We start from the raw sequence: 22,474 nt of genomic DNA, 5'->3' as shown, positions 1-22,474 counted from the left end.
CAGTTTCGTTGTTCATTTGCCGCCTTGGATCACTGAATAGTGAAGAGGACACCTCTTTCCTGTTCTCGAATTATTTCCTTCCATCTTTCTCTTCGTTTGATCTAAACCTTCAAGTAGAGATCTTCAGTTTTAACCACTTGGTGGTGACGGACGCTGCAATTAATGATTTTTATTTTTATTTTTAGCTATGGAAGAAGAAGAATAAGGTTATACAATTTTATTTGATTCATATGATAATAATAGAGGTTTATTTGATTTAAAGTTATATATTCAAATATGCGATGATATGGTATGACACGTGAGAAATATGGTGATGATATTTTTTTATTAATTTTATGATTTAAAAAAATGATTTAGATATAATTGAAGTATTAAGGGGTATTTGTGAGTATGGTAATAATTGTTTTTCAATGTTTTTATTCGGAAATACATTAAAATATATTTTTTATTTTTAAAAAATTATTTTTTATATTAACATATTAAAATTTTTTGAAAAACATCAAAAAAAACTAATTTAAAACAAAGAAAAAATATAAAAATTTTATTTATTTTAATTTAGTAACCAAACGCAACCATTACTTGTATGATAGAGGTTTCTGGTGACTGAAATTGAAACGTTGAATTTACGACAGAAAAGAAACGCTTGAGCCAGTTTACTCCCAAGTAATTGACAAAGAGTACTAGTATTTATAGCTGTGCTTATAGTTTCAAGGCTTTCGCTTCAGAGCAACATACACGGTAATAGGGCTCCTGACTCGATATACTCCATCATCCCATGCCAAAGAAGCAGAGGCTATGGAACTAGCTACCGTTCCTTTAATTGTGAGTGCAAAAGAGAGATTTTGACCCAGGGAGGAAAATGATAGAATGGTGGGGTTCACTTGGATTTTAAGTCCTGGCGGGGCAGTCACGTTAGATTTGTATATGGATGTTGGTGACCCTACGTTTGTGACGACCCTGTTGAAGACTCGACTAACCACCTCCGAGCTCGAGGTAGAAAGTGCAAACGAGGGGAGGTTCAGATCCCAAACTGTTCCATTGATAGCGTCTGAGCAACTGCTATTATCGCCAGTGATCATTCGTAGAACACTACTATTGTATCCTTGTCCACACAAAAATTTCATGTAGTCAATTGGCCCCGCGTCATATACTAAACCGGGATTTACAGCCCTCATAGGATTAATATGGCCGGCGCCATATGCAAATTCAGCATCATTATTGATTTCAGCATTCATTGGAGAAGCTGGAAACATGGCCAAATTAATTAAAAGATTGTTAAGGTCTCTCGCTACTTGATAAACGAATTCAGAAATAGAATTTGAAACTTTAATTACCGGTGGTCATAAGAGCAGACTTGATGGCAGCAGGAGACCAAGTGGGATGATACGATTTGATATAGGCAGCAGCCCCGCTTGCGTGTGGGCAAGCCATTGATGTCCCTGAAATTATGTTGTATGGCACCATTCTATTGTCCCCTTCAAGTTGAGAAACGGGAAAAAGTGGAGACCAGGCGGCTAGAATGTCAACTCCTGGGGCAGCTATATCTGGCTGTAACATTATCAAATGTCAGTGAACGTAATTAGTTGCATGAGACATTTTTTTAAAGAAAACTATGTGAATTACCTTGAGAGCGTCAGGTGTAAATGCATTCGGACCTCTTGAGGAAAATGAGACCACATAAGGGGCTGATGTATCGTTTGCCTCGTTACTTTTATAAATAGTGGCTGTTGCATTGCTGCAATTTTTTGGTATGAGCAAATTCATGATCAGTTCATTCCGTCCTTTAAGTCCTTCCTGTTATTGATTATCAACTTGAAAAGGTTCAATAAGTAAAATATTTTCACACTATTCTCTTTGATTGATACCTTGTAGAGTTCATGTAGGATAGAATGTTGCTACCCTCCCCTGTTCCAAGGTAGGACAAAGGCAGTGGAAAAGAGAAGGCGACATCTTTGGCACCTCCGTCTTGCATTACGGCACCAACTGCACCAGCAAAGAATGGTTCTCTCCAACCACCCAAGTCATCGCAAAGAACAATTTTGCCCTTCACTAAAGCTGGGTCCAATGAGTTTTGAAAGCAAAACCTGCATTCTTCAGTATTTTTCAGTTGATTTTTACTTGTTTACAAAAACACATATTTCTGAGATCCTCCACCCATGCACGTCTTTCAAGTAGTTTCTCCAGAAATTTCATTTGTTTTTTTTATTGATGGACTGAATCCATGGTCCATGACATAGAACACAAAAAAGGTCCCCCAATATTTACAATTCTAAAGCTTCAATAAATTATGAAGTTCTTCTGGGTATTCATGACTCGAGTACAATTACAGTTCTTTGGGCCCGGTATGGCAAGCTAATTCATTTTAAAAAGAATTTGTTGAGATTTTGTTGGTTTACCTATTAGAAAGACGAAAAAATCAAAAAGAAATAAGAGTTACCTTGAGGAGGAGCTACTAAAATTTCCTGTGATGTTTGGAGCGTCTCCTCCGTAAATCAGAGGATACATAACATTCTGAAGATCAAATGTATTTATCGAAATGCCCTGATTACACAACAAATTAAGATTTGTTAAAAAATAAGTTCGTGTATATATATAATATAAGGTGCTTAATTGTATTGACATGTTGATCGACTTAAATAATATAAAGTGGTTTTATCATATTTATAATGGATTAACATGAACTATAATGATCTTGATATTTTACTTCTATGTAGTCGGCTGTGATAAATTATTTTATCGATCTCTAAATTAATTTACAGAAAATAATATTTTAGCCAAAGTAGATTTATTAACACATTCAATTTTGGTACCTATTTCAATTCTTTAAATACTAATCCTAAAATTCCAAAAGTTTTAATGTGACCCTGTACTTTTAAATAGCAAATGAATTTAAATAAAATTGAACACTTCTCTATTTTTTTCACTTTGTTCACACTTTTCTCCTGTTTCTCTCTCAAATACCTATATAATAATATTCAACAAAAAAGTAATAAAATATAAAATATAAAGCAGGCGAGCCATCATCAACAACTATTACCACAGCAATAAAACATCAGAGGTCAAGTTGAGATTTTTTATAAATATATGATTGATATTGAGACAATATAATTCACCCGAATTTGAATTGTTCTAAAATTAATAGTTTTCTAACGTAACAAGCTAACAGCAGTTTGCCGCACAAACTAAAAAGAAAATGAGAAAACATGGAACGTATATTCTAACATAAAAGATTGGAGTAACCTTACCTCGTAAGCCTTGTTGTTTCCTAGTAGAACCTTCGTAAGGAACTTTCGGTCAATTGTGCTAGCAGCCACAGAAAGAGACCATGGTGATATATTTGAGATTGTGGCGAGCCCAGGACCCTTATTCCCACCGGAATTGGAAGTCAATATACCATATTTCATAGCGTGAAAGGCTCCTATTGCGATTGAATCATTGAAATAGGCATGAGGTTTCGAGGCTCCAACTGAAATGGAGATAATGTCAACGCCATCAGCAATTGCATCATCAAACGCTGCAAGAATGTCAGCGTCCCAACAACCGTCTGACCAGCATACTTTGTACACAGCAATACGAGCTGATGGAACCCCGCCTCGAGCAGTTCCCATGGCAAGGCCATACAGGCTTGCCATGCTAACTGACCCCCCTGCTGCAATAGAAGCGGTGTGTGTCCCATGGCCTTCTGAATCCCTTGGAGATTTGACATCACTTTGATTGAACATTCCATCGCTACGATAATACTTTGCTCCGATTATTTTACTGCATACGGACAACACATAAATTGCTGCATCTGTTAATATTTCTTTTACTTGATCTTACTTCTTAATTATAATTAGAAAGATTTTACATGAAAACAGGCCAAGATATTTAAATTTACTTGTTGCAAGAGAAATTGGATGAGACTTGGCAAGAGCCCTTCCATTTGCTTGGTGGTGGACCAAATCCTGCATCATTAAAGCTTTCGGACTCGGGCCAGATCCCAGTGTCAAGCATCCCAACAATGATATTGCTTTCTACGTTGGTCCTTTGAACTTCTTGTGAAAATCCCATGAAGTCCCATGACCTTGTTGTGTGAAGCTTTTTCTTTCTATTAGGAAATACAGATACTACGCTTGACATTGCTGTACAGGAAAGTTGTATCCGTTTTAAAATTGAACACTCGAATTGCATGTTGTAAAAGTTTATTACTCTCTGTCACTTTTTAAATTTGAAATTTCCATGGGTTTACACTATAGATTTAAATTTATGATCATTTAATCAATATAACTCTGATACCATAATTTTTAAAAAATAATATAAAATTATTGTTAAGATCTTATTTAACAGTTTAAAAAAGTAAAGTTTTTAAGTAAAATAGTTATTTGACATAGTATCATAATCTTATTAACTAAACATTTATAAGTTTAAATCTCATCATTTTTATTCTATTTGATAAAAAATAAACATAAAGTAGTATAGAACACGACCAAAAAAAAAAACTTTTACTGCACCAACCAGCAAGTTTTTCCACCTCGTCCTCTGACAACTTCACTACAAATCCATTGAAAGTTCTGCTGAAGCTATGGAGCAGAGATTCCGAAGAAAAATTGCTGAAATCATTCCATTATAGATTGCTGGTTAGTCAAAAAAAAGATCAAAGTGCTTCTCGATACATATTATATGCTGTGCTTGATATTCAACATTTCTATAGTGGTTACATTCATGAAAGAACAAAAGGATAATAGATTTATAACGAAGCCAAACGAGTAGTTTTATTTATTTAAAACCTGCCAGTGACTTCTTGCAGCATGTTCAAGTGAAGGGAAGAAGCCGAGAATTCACTCTTAGGCCGGTCACCCATATAGACGATATATGACTGCATATGAACAATGTCAAAGGCGAAAATTTAACCTAGTTAGTTAGAATACCTGACAAAATCGAGACTGAAAAAAAGTTTAGCAAAAGAAATTAAAAGGTTATGGAAGAAATCTAATTTCGAGCTCTTTTCATGGCATAGAACCGAAGCATCAAAAGACAACCCAAATCAAGGATCAAATGATAACTTCGTCATGATATGGCAGTGCCCATTTTCGGATTTCATGACCAATCAATTAAAATAAAACATAGAGAAACATGCCTTTCGATCATCTTGAGAATGAGAAGCCGTGCTGCTACTGAGGGGAGGACAAGTGATGATCAGGCTGCTGAGTAGGAGAAGGAAGAAAGGATACTGAGATATTTTGCTTGCCATCATCAATTAAGACGCATTATACAAGTATTTTTGTTAGAACAGGTTTTTATGCTAGAAAAGCATGACAGTAACCTATTTTTATAAGATACCTGAAAGTAAAGTATAATAAAGATTGTTTTTCAAAGTATTTTTTTATTAGAAAATAAATTAAAATAATATTTTTTTATTTTTTAAAAATCATTTTTAACATCAGTACAATTTAAAATGTCAAAAAAATTAATTTGAAATAAGGAAAAAAATAAAATAAAAACTCAATTTTTTTTCAAAAATATTTTTAAAACGCAAAAATAAACAAACAAGTTCTTAAACTATTAATACACTAATTTATTTATTTATTACTTTTAATATTTGTCTCCTTTTTTATCTCCTCTGCGTGTTAGCTAGTAAAAGATGATGATTGGAATGTTCATGCATTAACCCCACCAAGTGATTCTTAGACTCTTCCTGCACTAATTTTTCGACTTCATTATTCATATTTCAATCCCAATTAATGGTTGACCTCTAGGGTATTTTGTTGGAGTTTGACCGCTGGTTCTTTTAAAAGGTTTGTGCATTATATTTTTAAAAGGATAAGAACTTCCACCAAATAAGACCCGGAAAAAAATATTTTTTGATAGGAAGACTCGTAAAATATTATTGCAAGCGCATGACAAATTCTATCCGCGGCCCTCAAACTGCCATTGGCATGAAATATTCGAAGCTGAGCTTCCTAAGAAATTTCACCTCTATTTAATATTGTTTGATGTGACAAACATTGTGAAGTTTCGATTTATTAAAGAACTGGTAATTAAAACTCCATGAGCTACGAAGGGACGCCCGGGACAGGTGATGGGCTCATCCCAACTTAACTACAAGGGACAAGGGTTAACATTGGTGCCGTATGCCAAGCTGTGATGATTATCTTTATAAATTTCCTTTTGTTTTGCATGAATGTCATGTTTTTTTTTCCGAGGCCGAATAATTATACTTGGTTTTGATATTGAAAGCTGTTCGAGATCCTGTTTTTTAAGTAGTTGTTTTTTAAAATAATTTTTATTTAAAAATATAAATATTAATACATTAAAATGATCTAAAAATATCAAAAATATATTAATTAAAAATAAAAAAAATTATTTTTTCAAAATTATTTTTATAACACAAAAACAAACCAACATAAATATAAAATAAATATAAAACAAGAGTGTCTTACTTTAAAAATGTTAATGATGATCGCCATTAAATATATGTTCTCCCACTAGCCTGAGTAAAGTCAGAAATTGAAAGCTTGAGTCTTGACCACTTCTTAGTTGATTGAGTCTTGGCAAACTCAAATATATATATATATATATATATATATATATATATATATATATATATATATATATATTGGTTAAATTGAGATGATCTTTCTAAACTCAATTGACCACCCTCCTGAATTATAATTTAATTGGGTTTTAAAACTATGTTGATAGTAAAATGTAATATTGATTCATTACTTAGCTATATTTATATAATTAATATGGCATTGAAAATTTGGTGGTTGTAATTGGAATTTGAATTTGAATTCAAAAATGTAGTCGAGGGCAATGGAGTATAATCGAGGTGACTTGTTGGTGAGTCGGGGTGTGAGTCAGATAGGTGGGAGGCATGTTTGAATGATAAAACAAGTTGAAAAAAGCGAGAGCAAGGATTTGTGGCCACATAGGCAAAACTACGTGGGTATTAGGAGGGCAGAGGTTCCTATATTTCCTGTTTTCTTTATCTTTATTTTCAAGTACCGATTTAATCTGATGTTCAAGTTCATAAGTTGTTGTGTTTAATAACATCTCTTTGCCAAGTTACATATCTGATCTGAATGATAAACGTTCATAGAGAGAGGTGTTTTGTTTGTTTTTTTAATGTTGTGATAAAGGCTAAGCTCTGGTTAAAAGTGCTAAAAGTTATTTCAAGGGCAGATTCTATCAGCTAATTAATTCGAGAGGAAGCCCGAACCTATCATTCCAGCCTTTGGTAACATTAAGAAATGCACTGCTAAGGTCTTTCTTTTATCTTGATTGATTTCTTTTGTGATTTCTTCATGTTTCTGCCTTTTCAACTGCTAATTAATTAGCTCATACTTTTAAGAAACCTCAACATTTATCCCTTGTTTGAAATTTTCATTCTGACTTCAATATTTTTAGTTGCTTGCATTATTTAAATTAAATCTTAATGCAATTTCATATTAACATATGTGCATATCTTGTTAATTTTACACTACTATTTTATCTTTAGGATTATGATTTGTCAATCTGAGTGTATTAGTTTATTGATGATTTGTTTTAGTGGAGATTATATTGGCCTAGATTAAAAATATTACAGTTGATTTATTGTTGTTGTTGTTGTTGTTATTGTTGTTGTTGTTAATAATATAGGTGTTCGAACTAGTTTGTGCGCACCTCGACTAATCCCACGAGCCCTGAAGTTAACGTCCATGTAAGTCTCTTGTAGCTCTGAGGCTTGTGGGACTCGAACTAGTAACCTCGAGAAAGTACATCTAAACCTGATCAGCTGAGTTACACCTTTCAAAATTATAAATGATTTATTCTATGAAGGTGAATATAAAGTAATGGCTTGGACCATCCATAGCGAAGAGCGATCATTTTCCAGGTGGTTGAAAATAGAAATCACAGGGTTCCCTAATCATCTATGAAAAAAAACCCCAAAATGATTTCTGGAAATATCACAGGAGGTAAAACATGACCAGTCATATCTTTTAAGATAATTTGAACCCATCATATACGGTAATGATTGGTTGCCTTATCTAGCAGCATTTTTTTATATATAAAAAATTGTATATAGCATAGAATCTGTCTTTCGTTGCTCATAAATTGTAGATCAATAAAATGAACCAAAGAAAAGTAACAAAATCAACAAGAATCTAATGTGCCAGATAGCGTCATACATAATATACTAATAAATGGATTGCAAGGTAATTAATTAATTAATTATAAATGTGCCCAACAACTGCACATGATAAATTAAGGAGGTTCATCGAAGAAAGAAAGGATATCGAGGAAGTGTGAGTCAAGACTCGAGAAATTTTGAAGCACAAGGAAAATGGAAGAAAAGAAAATTTTGTGGCTGGCCTTGATCCTTTACATGATCGCTGCACCCGTTTACTGTCGATATTACTCTCAAAGCGTGCCATATGCATCCCTGCGGAAGAAAGTTAGCAAGCTCCACTTCTTTTTCCATGACAGAATTAGCGGCAAAAATCCTACTTCTGTCCTTATAGCTCGTCCTAACATCACCAAGGAGGATAAGTCACCAGCGCTGCCATTCGGCAGCTTATTTGCCGTTTATGATCCGTTAACAGTAGGTCCTGAACCGACATCTGAGGTCATTGGTCATGCAGAGGGACTCTATGTATCATCCAGCCAAGATGTCTTGACACTAGTAACATATCTTGATTTCGGTTTTACCTCAGGCAGGTTTAATGGGAGCTCTTTAAGCTTGTTTTCAAGAAATCCAGTAACAGAGAAGGAACGTGAAGTTGCTGTTGTTGGAGGGAGAGGAAAGTTCAGGATGGCTAGAGGGTTTGCTCGGCTTAAGACCCGCTTCACAAATGAAACTGCTAGCGGTACCGTTGTAGAGTGTCGTGCGACTGTGGTTCATCACTACACACAGAATAGTTAAAAAAATCAGCACCCTTGGGCCCTATGCAACCATCTAGAAGTCCATCAATAAATATTAGTAAAATAAATAGTCCTTTTTTTTTCTTAAATGAGAATCCTTTTTCATTTCGTAATTAAACCCATCCAATCTAACAATTTGATTCCAAAAATTCACAATCCAGAATATAATATGGATCAGATTCTAAATTGGAAAAAAAAAAGATCTGATAAAGGTCGCTTGTGCAGCTGAATCTTTAATGACTCGACAGCTAGGTCAACTTTAAAAACAATTAAAAGCAAATATATTTTGATTAAATCATTTGATTCGAGTTCGACCCATTAACTTGCTCATTGATCCAAACATGTTAGCCCAGCCCAAGGGAAGATTTCAAAGGAAATAAAGGGCAGAAAATTGTAGTCCGTGGCTAGCCGTCAGATTTGGTCGCCGTCCGATGAGCCCTCCAACCGGCGATCAACCTCAAATAGCATCTACAAAACCGATCCGAGGTCCAATTGTCGCGATACTGCTGGAAATGCCTCCAAAACTGGGTGGAAGTCCGCTAGCCCTCTGACATCCGTGGGGAATGGGCGGGGAGGAGAAGCTCCAGCGACGACCATTGCATCCCGGAAAAGTCCGGACGTGGACTCCAATTCTCCTTCGAAGGAACAGAAGGCAGCAGCTCCCAAATCCATGCACATACAAACGGACTCCTCAAAGATGGAAATCTAAGAGAATCTGTAAAACTTGAAAACATTTGGGAAGTATTTTTTATTTTACAATACTACAAGTCTTTCTGTGATTTACACTAAAAATTATTCACCTAGTCCTAGAAGTCCAGGACCCGGTCCAAAAGCCCAATTTCCAATAGAGTCCGGTCATTCTCGCTTTATTTATTTATTTATTTATTTATTTTTATGGAAAGACAAAGGTGTGAAAGCATATGTGTGTGTGTGATTTTAAACTCTCCCGAGTTTCGCGCCTTCAATGAAAGAATAACCGTTTAACATGCCTTTTCATCCGTTATTCTTGTTTTACCTCTCTCTCTTGTAGCGTTAGTGTACCCCTCTCTCTCTACCCCAATTTCAAATTTAATTACCAACCCAATTTGCCAATTTCAATTTTTTTTTATTTGATTTGGGGGGTCAGGGTGTGTGAGAGAGAGGATTAGAGAAAACGGAGGATAATAATTAATTGATGGCATACAAGGTGGATCATGAATACGATTACTTGTTCAAGATTGTGTTGATTGGAGATTCAGGTGTTGGAAAATCAAACATTCTTTCCAGATTTACGCGCAATGAATTTTGCCTGGATTCCAAGTCTACTATTGGTGTTGAATTTGCAACAAGGACTCTCCAGGTTTGTATACATTTTTCCTCTTTTTTTGTGGTTAAGTATTGTGTGTTTCCATTCCATCAATCCCATCTTGCGATGAGATCTCTAGGTTTTCTTTTAATTTATTTGCATTTTGTTTATTTTTATTTTTCATTTTCACTTGTTATAAAACGAGTTTTGATTTTGGAGCTATGCTATCAATGCCATCATCACGTGTAAGTCTCTTCTCGGTCAAATATTTTATGTTTGTGGATTGTGTTTGTAGTTCAAGTGAATTCCACATGATCCTTGCTCATATACTCCACCTACATATCAGAGGAATGCACGCAACTCCAAGAGCATCGAATAATATTGATGCCTCCATACAAAGGGATAAAAAAGCAAATTCCTAATCACCCCCAACCCCAATACTTTTCTGGCATGAGCCCTGGCGTTACAAATGGAAACTTGCAGGTTGTCAGAGTTTTGTTAGCAATTTTTGATCAGATTGTGAAATAATTTTAACAATCAAGTAGAGTACTAAAACAAAGAGCAATTGCGGTTATTAACCAGGAGAACAATTTAGTTAGGGAACATGAGTAAGTAGCCCGCCACTTCCCCTGCAAGGAGAGTCCCGCATAGGAAACACTATAGAGAACAGGTTACCTGATTGCGAAGTTTGAAGTTGTCATCTCCACCCCAGTTGTTTGTTGAATCAAATCCATGATTATTCTTTTCTGGTTCTCTTTGATCAGGTAATATTTATTTTTAATGATGCCAAAATTAATTGTTATGCAGGTGGAAGGGAAGACAGTTAAGGCACAAATATGGGACACAGCTGGCCAAGAAAGGTACAGAGCCATCACCAGTGCATACTACAGAGGAGCAGTTGGTGCACTTTTGGTTTATGATATAACCAAGAGGCAAACATTTGATAATGTCCGGAGGTGGCTCCGTGAACTAAGGGACCATGCAGACTCTAACATTGTCATCATGTTGGCTGGAAACAAATCTGACCTGAACCATCTTAGATCTGTCTCAGCAGAAGATGCTCAAACGCTAGCCGAGAAGGAAGGTCTTTCATTTCTTGAGACTTCAGCTTTGGAAGCTTCCAATGTTGAGAAGGCATTCCAGACCATTCTGTTGGATATCTACCAAATTATTAGCAAGAAGGCACTGACAGCACAAGAGGCAGCTAACTCAACCGGACTTCCCCAAGGGACTACAATTAATATTGCAAATCTGTCCAGTAATATCAACAAAAGAGCTTGCTGTTCTAACTAACAAGGTGTTTATCTTACAGATTGGTAAAACGAGGCTATCACAATATTGTTCATTCGTGTGAAGGGCACGAACAATATTCATTTTTCCTTATGCCATGTATTTGCTAGAGCCATCTCGAGAGAAGGTTTCTAGTTTCATTGGAGAGGCATAGTTCACTATGAACAGAGGATTTAGCATTCTCATCTTGTGTTCCATAGCCTCAGGCATCCACAAAAAAGCTTCGTAACTTTAGCTCATTACTTCTACTTCTCTTTTGATCATGTATACTTGTTTCCCTCAAATCTCTGATAAAAATTTCAGTAATGCTTTCTGATCCGGAGAAAATTTTAATTGATTCTCGATTTTTAGGAACTATGATAATTGAATGCAACGTGCTTTGATTGTATGGCCCGTATATGGTTGAGAAAAAGTCATGTAGTTTCGAATGCTATATTGCAATTCTGCATGTTAAATTTGGGCAATTTATTCAAATATTGAATTCAGGTAAGTATTTTTTTTCTATAATAGATATGATATTTAATGAAACATTTCAATCCGAGATGATGTGACATCTGATAAAATGATTTTAAATAATAACACTAGTAACTAGTATCAAAATCCAAGATAATAAAGAATAAAATTAATTTGTTTGATAATTAATTAATCTTTTAATTCAAGCAATCTAATCAATTCTCTATAGTTAAGATATATGATGACTTAATATAAAAAACCTGGAGAGCTAATAAGTGGTAGCAGGGGTGATATTTGATATGTTAGGTGACCGATAGCTGGTACTTGCAAAAAATCTTTTTTGATAGACGCGGGGATTCTCCAATGATAAGGTGCTTCAAAAATATGTGCAGTAGAGAATGAAAAAATTATGAATCTTTAACTTGAGAGATTTATGATGTATTTATATCTCATGAATCTTATTATTTTATGAAGAGGAGTAATTTCATCTCTGTAATAGCTTGAGTTGTATTATACTCATGATAATATGTATTTGATCAATATAAAATACTACTGAGAGACTCGTATGAAATCTCAGAAAAATTCTTGATGAGTGTTGGGCTTGAGCCCATTACAAACTAGAAATGTGTCTAAATATGCTATCTGGACTCAAATGTATTAGGTTCGGGGCACGGTCCAATCTCACAAGGGAGCTAAGGTTCACGCTCATACCAACAGTATTGGGTGTGGCAGCACACTCAACTTAGACAAACAGCCTGTATCGGCTCGAGCTTCTTGCCCCGGCCCACTCTCATTGCAGCCTGCACCTTTATTTTAACATAAATATTATTAAAAGAAAAGGTTAGTGGTGCATGCCAACAAATGAATGACATTCGCAATCTTCTTACAGCGCGTGTAACATTGTTACAAGTCCAAATTATATTTTATTTGTTATTTAAAGAATAAAGAGTTCTTTTATATAAATAGAGTTTTTCATAGGTATAGATCCCTTCCCCTAAAAGAGTAGAAAATAAAATAAAAACAGCCAGGAATCTCTTAATAAAAAAACATAATTTATTAAATTCTTCTGTAATTTTATTATTTTAGGATTTTAGTTATATGTGGTGTCTACAATTTTTTCTATGTGGTGCGTACAATTTTACTTTATGATTTTTTTTTTATTTGAGTACATATATTAATTTTTTTCTATTTGAGTATTTATATTTTAAAAAACTTGACCAATCAAGTACTTTCATAACTTTATTTTATAAATAAGCTAACATGTTAATTACCTTCAATACAAGTGGACCCATGTATATGAAATAATTATAAAATTTTCATTTTCAATGTTTTTTTTTTATTTTCCATCAGTAAATTGAAAAACTAAAGTAAATTTTTTTAAAAAATCAATAAGACTAATCAATTAATTTATTAAGTGATTTTATATTTTTGTCAATCCTTTTATTAAAGATTCGACTAAAGTTTACGTGATTACATTATCATTACAATTTTACAAATATTTTTATTTTAAAGACTATGTTTTTAATATACCGAGGAAAATATTAAAATTACAGACACGAGTAAAAAATTATATTCTATCTCGTAACTAAATAGTACCCTTTTTATGTTAATATAATTTATCAGAATGTATAAATTCTTTTTTCTAAAGGAGTCAAATATAACATAAAAAAAACTAACCCATGTAAAAAATTAACAAATATCCAATTTGATACTTTTTAAAATTTGGGTATGATTTTATTATTATTATTAATTTCAGTTATACGGTATGTGTAGAAATTAAAAGGACAGGCATGATTTTTTATTTTTATTATGATTGTAGTTTTGACAAATCCTCTTATTTCAAAGACTTTGCTTTTAATATATGTGAGGTAAATATTTAAAATATGGACATGAATAAAAGATTTAATTCTTTTTAATAGAGTTCCTCGAAAGCTATAAGTCATTTCCTCTAGAAATTAAAATAAAAAAAGAAAATAACCAAGAATTCCCTATAAAAAAATAACAAAGGTATAATTTAATAATTTTTAATATAATTTTATTATTTATTGATTTTAGTTATGTATGGTATGTATAGGAATTAAAAATACTGGCATGAACAGAAATTTTTTGAATATTTTGGTTAATGGAGTTCTATTAATTTTTAGCACTGATGTTAAAAAAGAATAACAAAACTCTCTGAACCTTTTTACTGAAAGGAGTAAAAATAATGTAAAACAATAGAAAAAGATCTCATAGTTTTTTCACCTTAAACTTTTTTTTTTGTTCCTGGTTGTAAAGAAAAGATAAAAAAATAATTGAATTTTTTTGGTAAAAAAAAACTCCCATCAACATTAATTGTGACTATAAAAAAAATTAATTTTAATTTTAAATAATTCAACAACGGAGTTTTACTTAGATATTTATTAACTGGTTAAAAAGAATATATCTTACATTGGTAAGTTGTTGGTTTTTAAAATATTTTTTTTATTTTTATATTAATTTTGAAGTTGTTTAGAGGTATAAAAACATTTATGCATGCCTCTATGTTGTTTTTAATGTTAAAAAAAAGGTGGAAGAAATGAATTTCAAGGGTTCAAACACCCTTGACCTGTATTTGATTTTTTCAAAAGAAAGTTGAAAAATAACATATGGGGGCGTTGCTTGCCAAAAAAAAATAATAATTGCATGGATGAGTGCGCGGGCCTGCCATTGCTTTTGGGCCCAGAAACTGGTTCATTGGACATAAATTTTTGGACTCTTTTTAAAGTGCTTTCCTTCAGGGTTTTTTTTTTTTTTTTTTTTAAATCAAGTAATCGACAATTCTTTTTAGAGTACGACGGGATAAACTTTTTTTTATCACTTATTTTTAAAAAAAGAAAAATGCTTGTCACTCAGTTTTATTTATTTTTAAATATAATTTTATTTTTTAAAAATAAATTCTTTTAAGAAGTTATTTTTATCTTATCAAATCATAAATTTTTCAAGTTAATCTAAATTTATTTAAATTTTTTTCATTACTTTTTAATATATTCTCAATATTTTTTTAAAAAATATATTTCAACATGTGTCATGTTTTGAATTTATAAATATTTTTAAAAAAATATATATTAATAATTTCTAAATATTTTTTATTTATGAAAAAAATTAATCCAACCCAATTTATTTTGTATATATTTTTTTATTATTATCTAATTTATTAAAAGTTAATTTAAATAAACAAAGTTATTCAATACAACTAAATTCATTATTTATATTACAAATTTATATATAGCTTGATATATATATATATTCAGTTTTTAGCTATCACCAATCATTTTTTAATTCAATCTTTAGCTATCACCAATCACTTTTTTATATTTATTATCACAAATATTCTTAATTTTGTTAATTAAATATATGTATAGAATTTTTTATTTGCGATTGTATTTTTTATTTTTTTAGAAAAATACAAAAAAGTGCCTGCATTGTCGCGCTAAAAGAAATTAGCTGGCATGTGGACAAACGCAATCCTATTAGCTAGTCAGTGTTTGTTTTTACAGGGGCAATGTGTCTTAGAAAAAAAATTAAATTTATTTTTTATTTTATTTTAATGTTAAAAATAATTTTCTTAAAAATTAAAAATATATTTTTAAATAAAAATCATGTAGGAAAAACAAACACTACTATTACTAACAAACAATACTTATTACATCATAACCCGTCCTGCTCTTCATCAATCATCATCATCACCACTTCGTTTTCACTTTCGGTGAGCTCTCTCTCTCAAGCTCAAAAGCATTTCATAGAGTGTATATATTCATGGCACAAAACTTTGAACCCTTTCATGTCCCACAACAGAACAGAAAAAACAAGCTTCGTGTCACCACTCAACCCAACCAAGAACAACAAAACCCACCAACCCCACTATTCTCTAGACAAGCAGCTCCCATGAACCCTTCACAATCTTCTTCGTTCTCTTCACTTCAAACCCTCAAAGACATGAGCTACCAGCCCTTAACAAGTCAGGGTTTATCTTTGTGTCTCTCGTTTCAACTCGATAACCAGAGATACAATGCCGTTTCAGTTTCAGGTGATTACACTAAGCAGAATGGTGAAATGAGAAGCTCTGTCGTCCCTCTTGGTCCCTTTACTGGCTACGCTTCAATCTTGACGAGTTCAAGGTTCTTGAAACCTGCACAGCAGATTTTGGACGAAATTTGTGGTGTAATTAATTGTGCGAATGCAAACTTCCCTCTGGATGGTTTGGGTGAGAGTGAAATTACGAGAGAAAGTATTGCTTTTTTAAGTGGCGGGGTGGAGCATCAATGGAAGAATTCAAAGCTAATATTGATGCTGGATGAGGTATGTATATTTGATTCATCTTCATTTATTTTCTTTGCTTGCTTGGCAGGTTTTGCAAGAGATCTTAGGTTAATGAACAGAAATATAAAAAACAAGATTCAAATTCATAAATATAGAGAAAACAATCTACTAGTCAAAACCCTTTCTGCTTTTTTTCTCAATTTGTTTCTTCAGGACATATGGAGAACCCCTTCGCGTGTTATTCCGTTTGAAGGCCTCACGTAGACTCCATTAGTAACTAAGCTCATTACGTTCTCATTGTGAAGATTAATTATAAATTTTAATATGTTTCGGAAAAAAAATCAATAGATCGGAGATTACAGGCTTACAATTTTTATTTTTTATTTTTTTTATTTAATAATAGATGTCAGAGAAAGTATTAATTTTATGTGTATGACCCCTGTGAGAGACTTGTAACAGTACCTAAAAATAAAAAAGTTACCCAGTATCAGTAAGTAGATAGGCCAAGCCCCTTTCCATTTATATCCTCTTTATGTTAAGGTCATTTATATAAAGGACATTTTTTAGGTTAAATAAAAACTATCAATTGGGGTAAAGATAGTGGAGGATGCTTGTGAATATTGCGTTGGTGTGACTGTCTTCTGTAATTGATTTGATTATTGCTGTGAAGGAAGGAATCAGTTTCTCGGGAAAAGATATTTGAGTAATTGTAAGGAGTCATGGCAAAAAGATGTCCTGTCTTGTCATATTGAATCAAGTTACTGTTTCTTTTCTTGTTCTGTTTTGCTTGCTTTATTTTCTTTCAGATTTTTTTGGTCTGCTATCTTTGTTTCCTTCGCTGGAATCGTTGCAGATGGGGTTTGATATAGGCTGTCGTTGTTTTTTCGGTTTAAGTTCACTTTTTCTTTTTTTTGTATTTTTTAATTATTTTAATGTCAAAAATAAAATTTTAAAAATAAAAAAATATTTTTTAAAAATATTTCCAAATAAAAAATACTTTGAAAAAACAATTTCTATTATAATATCAAACATGCATTTATCATATGTAAAATCATAAATTGTTGACCTTACTTAGTATTTAATATTATGATGCCTTTCATATATATGGTTTTAAAAATTATATTTGGTTAAAATTATTGTGAGTTAGATTTTTACATTTAAAATAAATGAAATAAATAAAAATATTATTTTGATGAATTTTCAAATGAAAAACACTTTAAAAAATAATATTTATCACTTTTAAATAGGTCATTTAGCTTATACAAAATCAAGTTTTGAAACATAATTATATGTGGGATCTAGTAAAAAAAACATAAATTATTTAACTAACCAAATAATGTAAAATCAAGTTTTGCATGCCTTGTTATTTTGTTCATTATATGGGAGGATATGTTGTTTTTTATACATATTGATCCTTGAATATATATACACTCAAGGATCACATCACATGTATTTGCACCGTAGACAATCAAGCTGCTGACATTCAACCTAACCAACCATATAGAATGATTGCTTCATTGTGAAAGACCACTCAACTACCCTGTAGAATGAATTGGTCATGGAAACGTCTACCTTTTTAAATTGTAAAACAAGGCATTCAAGTACGTCGCCCTGATGACATGCAATGCGAGGCATTTAAGAGATAGTCGTGGTTATGCGAGCATGGCTAAACATCATTCGGTGTGCCATGAAGAGATTGACCCTAAACGCAGAAGGATTGATGGGCTTAGATTGAACTCATTTTCCAACTATTGAGGTAGTCCGGTTTTACAGCGATGTTCTTCTTGGTGTTGGCTTGGATAAGCCTGTTGTTGTCTCGGTTCCGGTCCTCATTTTTCTTTCTTCCATTTCCAATAGGCCTAACCCAAGAGGTAAAAAGGAGGCCTAACCGAGGAGGATGGGAAAGAAGAAAAAAGGGAACGAAAAAAGGGCCCAAACCAGAGAGGTAAAAAGAAGTCTATCAAAGTCCGAAGAAACATAGCTACAAAAACGAGCCTGGAAAATGGGTTTAAATCAAGTCCCCTCGTCCCTTTGATGTTTTGGGCAAATCTACTCGTAACACTCCAAGCTATATTTAATCATGCTCATGTAACCATAACACTCCAAGCTATATTTAATCATGCTCATGTAACCATAACACTCCAAGCTATATTTAATCATGCTCATGTAACCATACCTAAATGGCTTGCATTACAAGTATCACAGCAATGCCTAACTGAATGTCGTGTTTTCACAAGTTAACAGGGTAAGCATCTTTGTGAACAATTTAGGTCTTTCACGATGAAACAATTATTCATTATGATTACTCTTGTAGGTAGATTAGACAAAATGTCTGTGAATCCCTACATAGCAAATACATGTGATCCTTTTGTGAGTATGAAAGACAATATATCCTCATACAAAAATGATCAAAATAACATTTTCAGTCACGAGGGTCCACTTAGCCTATATAGGACTTGTCTTGCAAGTGCTTATGAGGCCTTCAACGACTGTATCTACAAAGCCTACCAATCAGTTGTGGAAAGGCTCACAATCCTTTGAAGTTTCCTCTGTCTTTGTCAGATATGTTCTAAGATGTTCATTAGCCACTGGCTCTTTTTTAATTTTTCTTTGAATGCAAGTACCACTTACGAATCTTTATGAATTTCAGATTTGAAACTAGTTTTGCTCCTTGTCAATCTGCATTAGGTATACAGGAGATACAAACTATATTGCCAACAAATGCAGTCAGTTGTTGCATCATTTGAAACTGTTGCTGGTCTTGGAAATGCAGCTCCTTATGTTTGTTATGCAATCAAAATTGTTTTGAAGCACTTTACTAGCTTGAAGAATGCCCTTTTGGATAAAATTCAGTTCACAGGAAGAACCTTCGCTGATAGTATTGTTACCAAGGAAAAAAGTCCTAGATATGGGAAAACTGAACGAGGCATTGTAAACCCAAATCCAACTCTGAACCTAAACTTTATTCAACATTCTGTTTGGCGATCTCAAAGGGGACTTCCTGATCATGCTGTAGCTGTGCTTAAGACATGGTTGTTTGAACACTTTTTACACCCGTAAGTGTTTGGTGGAACTTCTAAACCTCATCGCTATGCCATGTTATCCTGACTTATTAACACTGATGTTTATATAACTAGTTTTTATACTTACCAGCTACCCTACAGACTCGGAAAAGCAAGCCTTGGCTCAGCAGACAGGTCTATCAAGGACTCAGGTGTGCCTTCTCCACTTCATATCCTCATGTCGTTCTCTAACATTGTTCTGATGGCTGGATTTTTACACCCTGAGAGGGAATGTTTATGGATATGCATGAATGCCTATTTAAGCTGGATAGGTGTTCATATTACCACTTAATTGTTGTCGTGGACGCTTCTGTCCTAAGAGACAATGATGCTATTTAATAGTGTCAAAAACTCTTTCCATGGCTCCATGCAGGTTTCTAATTGGTTTATTAACGCAAGAGTTAGACTTTGGAAGCCAATGGTGGAAGAAGTGCACATGCTTGAATCACAGCAAACTCAAGCCCCGTCTGAAACGGTCAACCAGGGTGCCAACACGCCATCTGATTTGCCTCTTAAGAAACAGCCCCGATCAACCCCGCACCAGAATACAAATCAAATGGCACGCACCCACTCGCGAAATGAACTTCCTGATGTGTCTAAGCAGAGACAGGACCCAGTAAATATTTATGGCAACAATTTGTCAGGTAATCACCACTCTGCAGGTGTTAGTGGAAGCAAAGGTGTTTCATTGGCACTGGGTCTTCCCCAGAATAATGGCATTGATCTATCATGGCCTCTCCCTATGAGCATGCCTCACCACGTCAACGTGGAAATGATTGGCATGATGGATTCAGCACCAGCAACAGGTTTTGAACTAGAAAAGCAGCATTTTAGGAAAGAGTAAAGGAGCCGGATACTGCATAATTCTATAATCTGCAAGCTCAGTTTGCTTCATGTTGCCTGAATAAAAAGGACCGTCTGTAATGCAATATCAAGTAGGCAGCCTCTTTGTCAAGTGATCAGTGGAGTGGTAGAGATGAAGAAATGTAGGAAATTGTCGGTACACAAGATTAACTGTTGCTTTATGAGATTTGGCATTAGATTTCTTTGTACTTTCAATCATTTTCCCAGTTCCTATGGTGGAGAATTCACGCACAAATTTTGCAAGTAGCTATGTGCCGCCATCATTAGTGGATGACGATGATTAAGGCGACATGTATCCATCACGGCCCCAGAACCAGCACATGATTTGCCTTCCTGATATGTTCGAATGAAAGTTAATAAAGAGATAGTTGATTTGGATAGCGAAAGCGAATGATAAAAGAAAACGAACTTGATTCCACGAGTCATTTTCATGACAGGACGCTGATTTCCACTCCCCAAATTGCAACTTCAACTTCATTTAAATATCTGTGATTTGGAACTCATGAGCTATAATGAATCCCGAACTTGATATGGGAGGCGTTTTTGGCTTCCTCTAAAGCACGCTGTAATTGATGAACTATAATGAATGATTGGGTTTTTTTTTTATGATAATCTATAGATAAATGTATGAATCATGTATGGGACTTGTAACTTTCTTGGGAAATTAAAAATACTTTTAACTAGTAAATGACTAACACAATTGATCATTAGGAACATCTGCTAAATGTGTTCTCTTAGGGTCAAAATTCGTGAAAGAAGATACAGAGTCTCATGAACAAGTTGTTAATTGATGTGAACTAAAACAGTTTGATTAATTTATGGATTATTTAATGAATCAAACTACTCCTGTCATTAAATTCAGTCATTTATACGGTAAGATTGTGAGAGAGAATCTATTAATGAACGCAATGATCTAATCTAAGTGTGGATGACATTGACTTGGTTTTGTTGAACGTCTCGAGAATAGTCCAAGGCATAAACTGAATTGATAAGAAAAAACATTGGTGACTGATTTATTGAATTGTAAAGGTTGGAGGACCAAACTAACATGCACCATAAATAAAATACGAGGAAGTTGGTTAGTTTGGTATGAGAAATTAGTAATATTTTATTAATTATTTTATAATTTTATTTTAAAAAATAAACAAAAAATGAGAGAAAAATTCTAATTACAGAAGTTTTTATTGTTTTTACAAGTAGCAAAAAATAACTAATATGATATAGCAAGTTATTCTATGTACATCAGTGCTTCAAAAACAAGAAAAAACAAATTATAAAAAACATTAAAAAAAAATGGAGTGGAAATACCAATGAACCAACTCAAACTTTTTATTTATTGAGTATTCTTGCTTTTTATTTAACAATTATAGTTTGTTTTTTTTAAAATTGACAATCAATAAATTATAAAAAAATATTTGAGATTATGGACATACCAGATAATATAAGATAAAAAAAATACAAAATTAATTAAAAATACAGCATAGATGAAAGTCACAAATCCACTATATATTGCTATAGTTATTATCAATATTTTTTTTGTCACTTATCTTTTTTATTCACGATTTAATTATTTTATATTAAGTTCGAGTTTGATGTTTTATTTTAATTGGTTTTATATGAGGTTTTTGTAGCGTTAAAAATAAATTTTGACATTGAGTTAATATTTGATCTGACAAAATAAATTTTAATTTTATTAATTTAAACTAAATAAAATTCTAGAAACCTAATTTTAAAATGAAATAAATATTAAATTTTTTTAATTAATAACATTTTTATCTCAACTTCTTAATTTAATATTTAACTTAAATTAACAAATTTATTATTATTTATTGATATATATATATATATAATTTTCAATTTATTTTATTAAGAATGTATATAAATTTTTTAATTTATTGTAAAAATAATTTTTTTTTAGTTAAAAAACCATCAACAATGCCCACATTCTTTTTCTGCATCGAGAATTAAAAAAAGAAAAAAAGAAAGAAAGAAAAAGTCTAATACATAGTGTAGCGCGAGGAATAAACCAGTAAATAGAAAATAAAGCGACGCGTCAGTCTGTTAATGGATCGAGGATTAACTGACTAAACCCCCACGTTAGGACTTAACATCTGTCAAATGTTACTGTTGCAACCAAAGACATGGAAACTTCAACTTCCAAATAAAGCGACGCGTCAGTCTGACTAAACCCCCACGTTAGGACTTAACATCTGTCAAATGTTACTGTTGCAACCAAAGACATGGAAACTTCAACTTGCAAGAATATTCCATCACCCAATACTTTCAAAACAGTGGAACATTTTCCACTCTACCATATCAAAATAAAATCTATTTAGATTAGCCTATTAAATTGCAT

At 32.9% G+C, this 22,474-nt stretch overlaps 4 protein-coding genes across 4 annotated transcripts; 3 read left to right on the top strand and 1 right to left on the bottom strand.

Moving 5' to 3' along the window:
- Window positions 1-513: 513 nt before the first annotated feature.
- On the bottom strand, window positions 514-4,861 carry LOC133697986 (cucumisin-like). Its single transcript, XM_062120831.1, has 9 exons — window positions 4,767-4,861; window positions 4,495-4,589; window positions 3,878-4,121; window positions 3,246-3,759; window positions 2,438-2,541; window positions 1,866-2,084; window positions 1,624-1,735; window positions 1,335-1,548; window positions 514-1,243 (listed from the first exon to the last, which is right to left on the bottom strand). Exons 1-9 carry the CDS (start codon window positions 4,859-4,861, stop codon window positions 708-710), a joined length of 2,133 nt encoding a protein of 710 aa, XP_061976815.1. The 3' UTR covers window positions 514-707.
- A 3,418-nt stretch (window positions 4,862-8,279) lies between these two features.
- Window positions 8,280-9,592, top strand: LOC133696554 (dirigent protein 4-like). The gene is made up of 2 exons (XM_062118772.1): window positions 8,280-8,857; window positions 9,281-9,592. Exons 1-2 carry the CDS (start codon window positions 8,306-8,308, stop codon window positions 9,590-9,592), a joined length of 864 nt encoding a protein of 287 aa, XP_061974756.1. The 5' UTR covers window positions 8,280-8,305.
- Window positions 9,212-11,700, top strand: LOC133695720 (ras-related protein Rab2BV-like). The gene is made up of 2 exons (XM_062117650.1): window positions 9,212-10,222; window positions 10,976-11,700. The coding sequence occupies exons 1-2, from the start codon at window positions 10,058-10,060 to the stop codon at window positions 11,459-11,461; spliced, it is 651 nt and encodes a 216-aa protein (XP_061973634.1). The 5' UTR covers window positions 9,212-10,057; the 3' UTR covers window positions 11,462-11,700.
- A 3,900-nt stretch (window positions 11,701-15,600) lies between these two features.
- On the top strand, window positions 15,601-20,313 carry LOC133696665 (BEL1-like homeodomain protein 9). The gene is made up of 4 exons (XM_062118912.1): window positions 15,601-16,231; window positions 18,881-19,248; window positions 19,346-19,406; window positions 19,628-20,313. The coding sequence occupies exons 1-4, from the start codon at window positions 15,689-15,691 to the stop codon at window positions 20,096-20,098; spliced, it is 1,443 nt and encodes a 480-aa protein (XP_061974896.1). The 5' UTR covers window positions 15,601-15,688; the 3' UTR covers window positions 20,099-20,313.
- The last annotated feature ends 2,161 nt before the right edge of the window (window positions 20,314-22,474 follow it).

The sequence above is a fragment of the Populus nigra genome, chromosome 6 (genome assembly GCF_951802175.1).
Source record: "Populus nigra chromosome 6, ddPopNigr1.1, whole genome shotgun sequence".
Taxonomy (NCBI): Eukaryota; Viridiplantae; Streptophyta; class Magnoliopsida; order Malpighiales; family Salicaceae; genus Populus; species Populus nigra.
The sequence above is the reverse complement of the archived record's forward strand: the minus strand, read 5'-3'. Positions and strand labels throughout refer to the sequence as shown.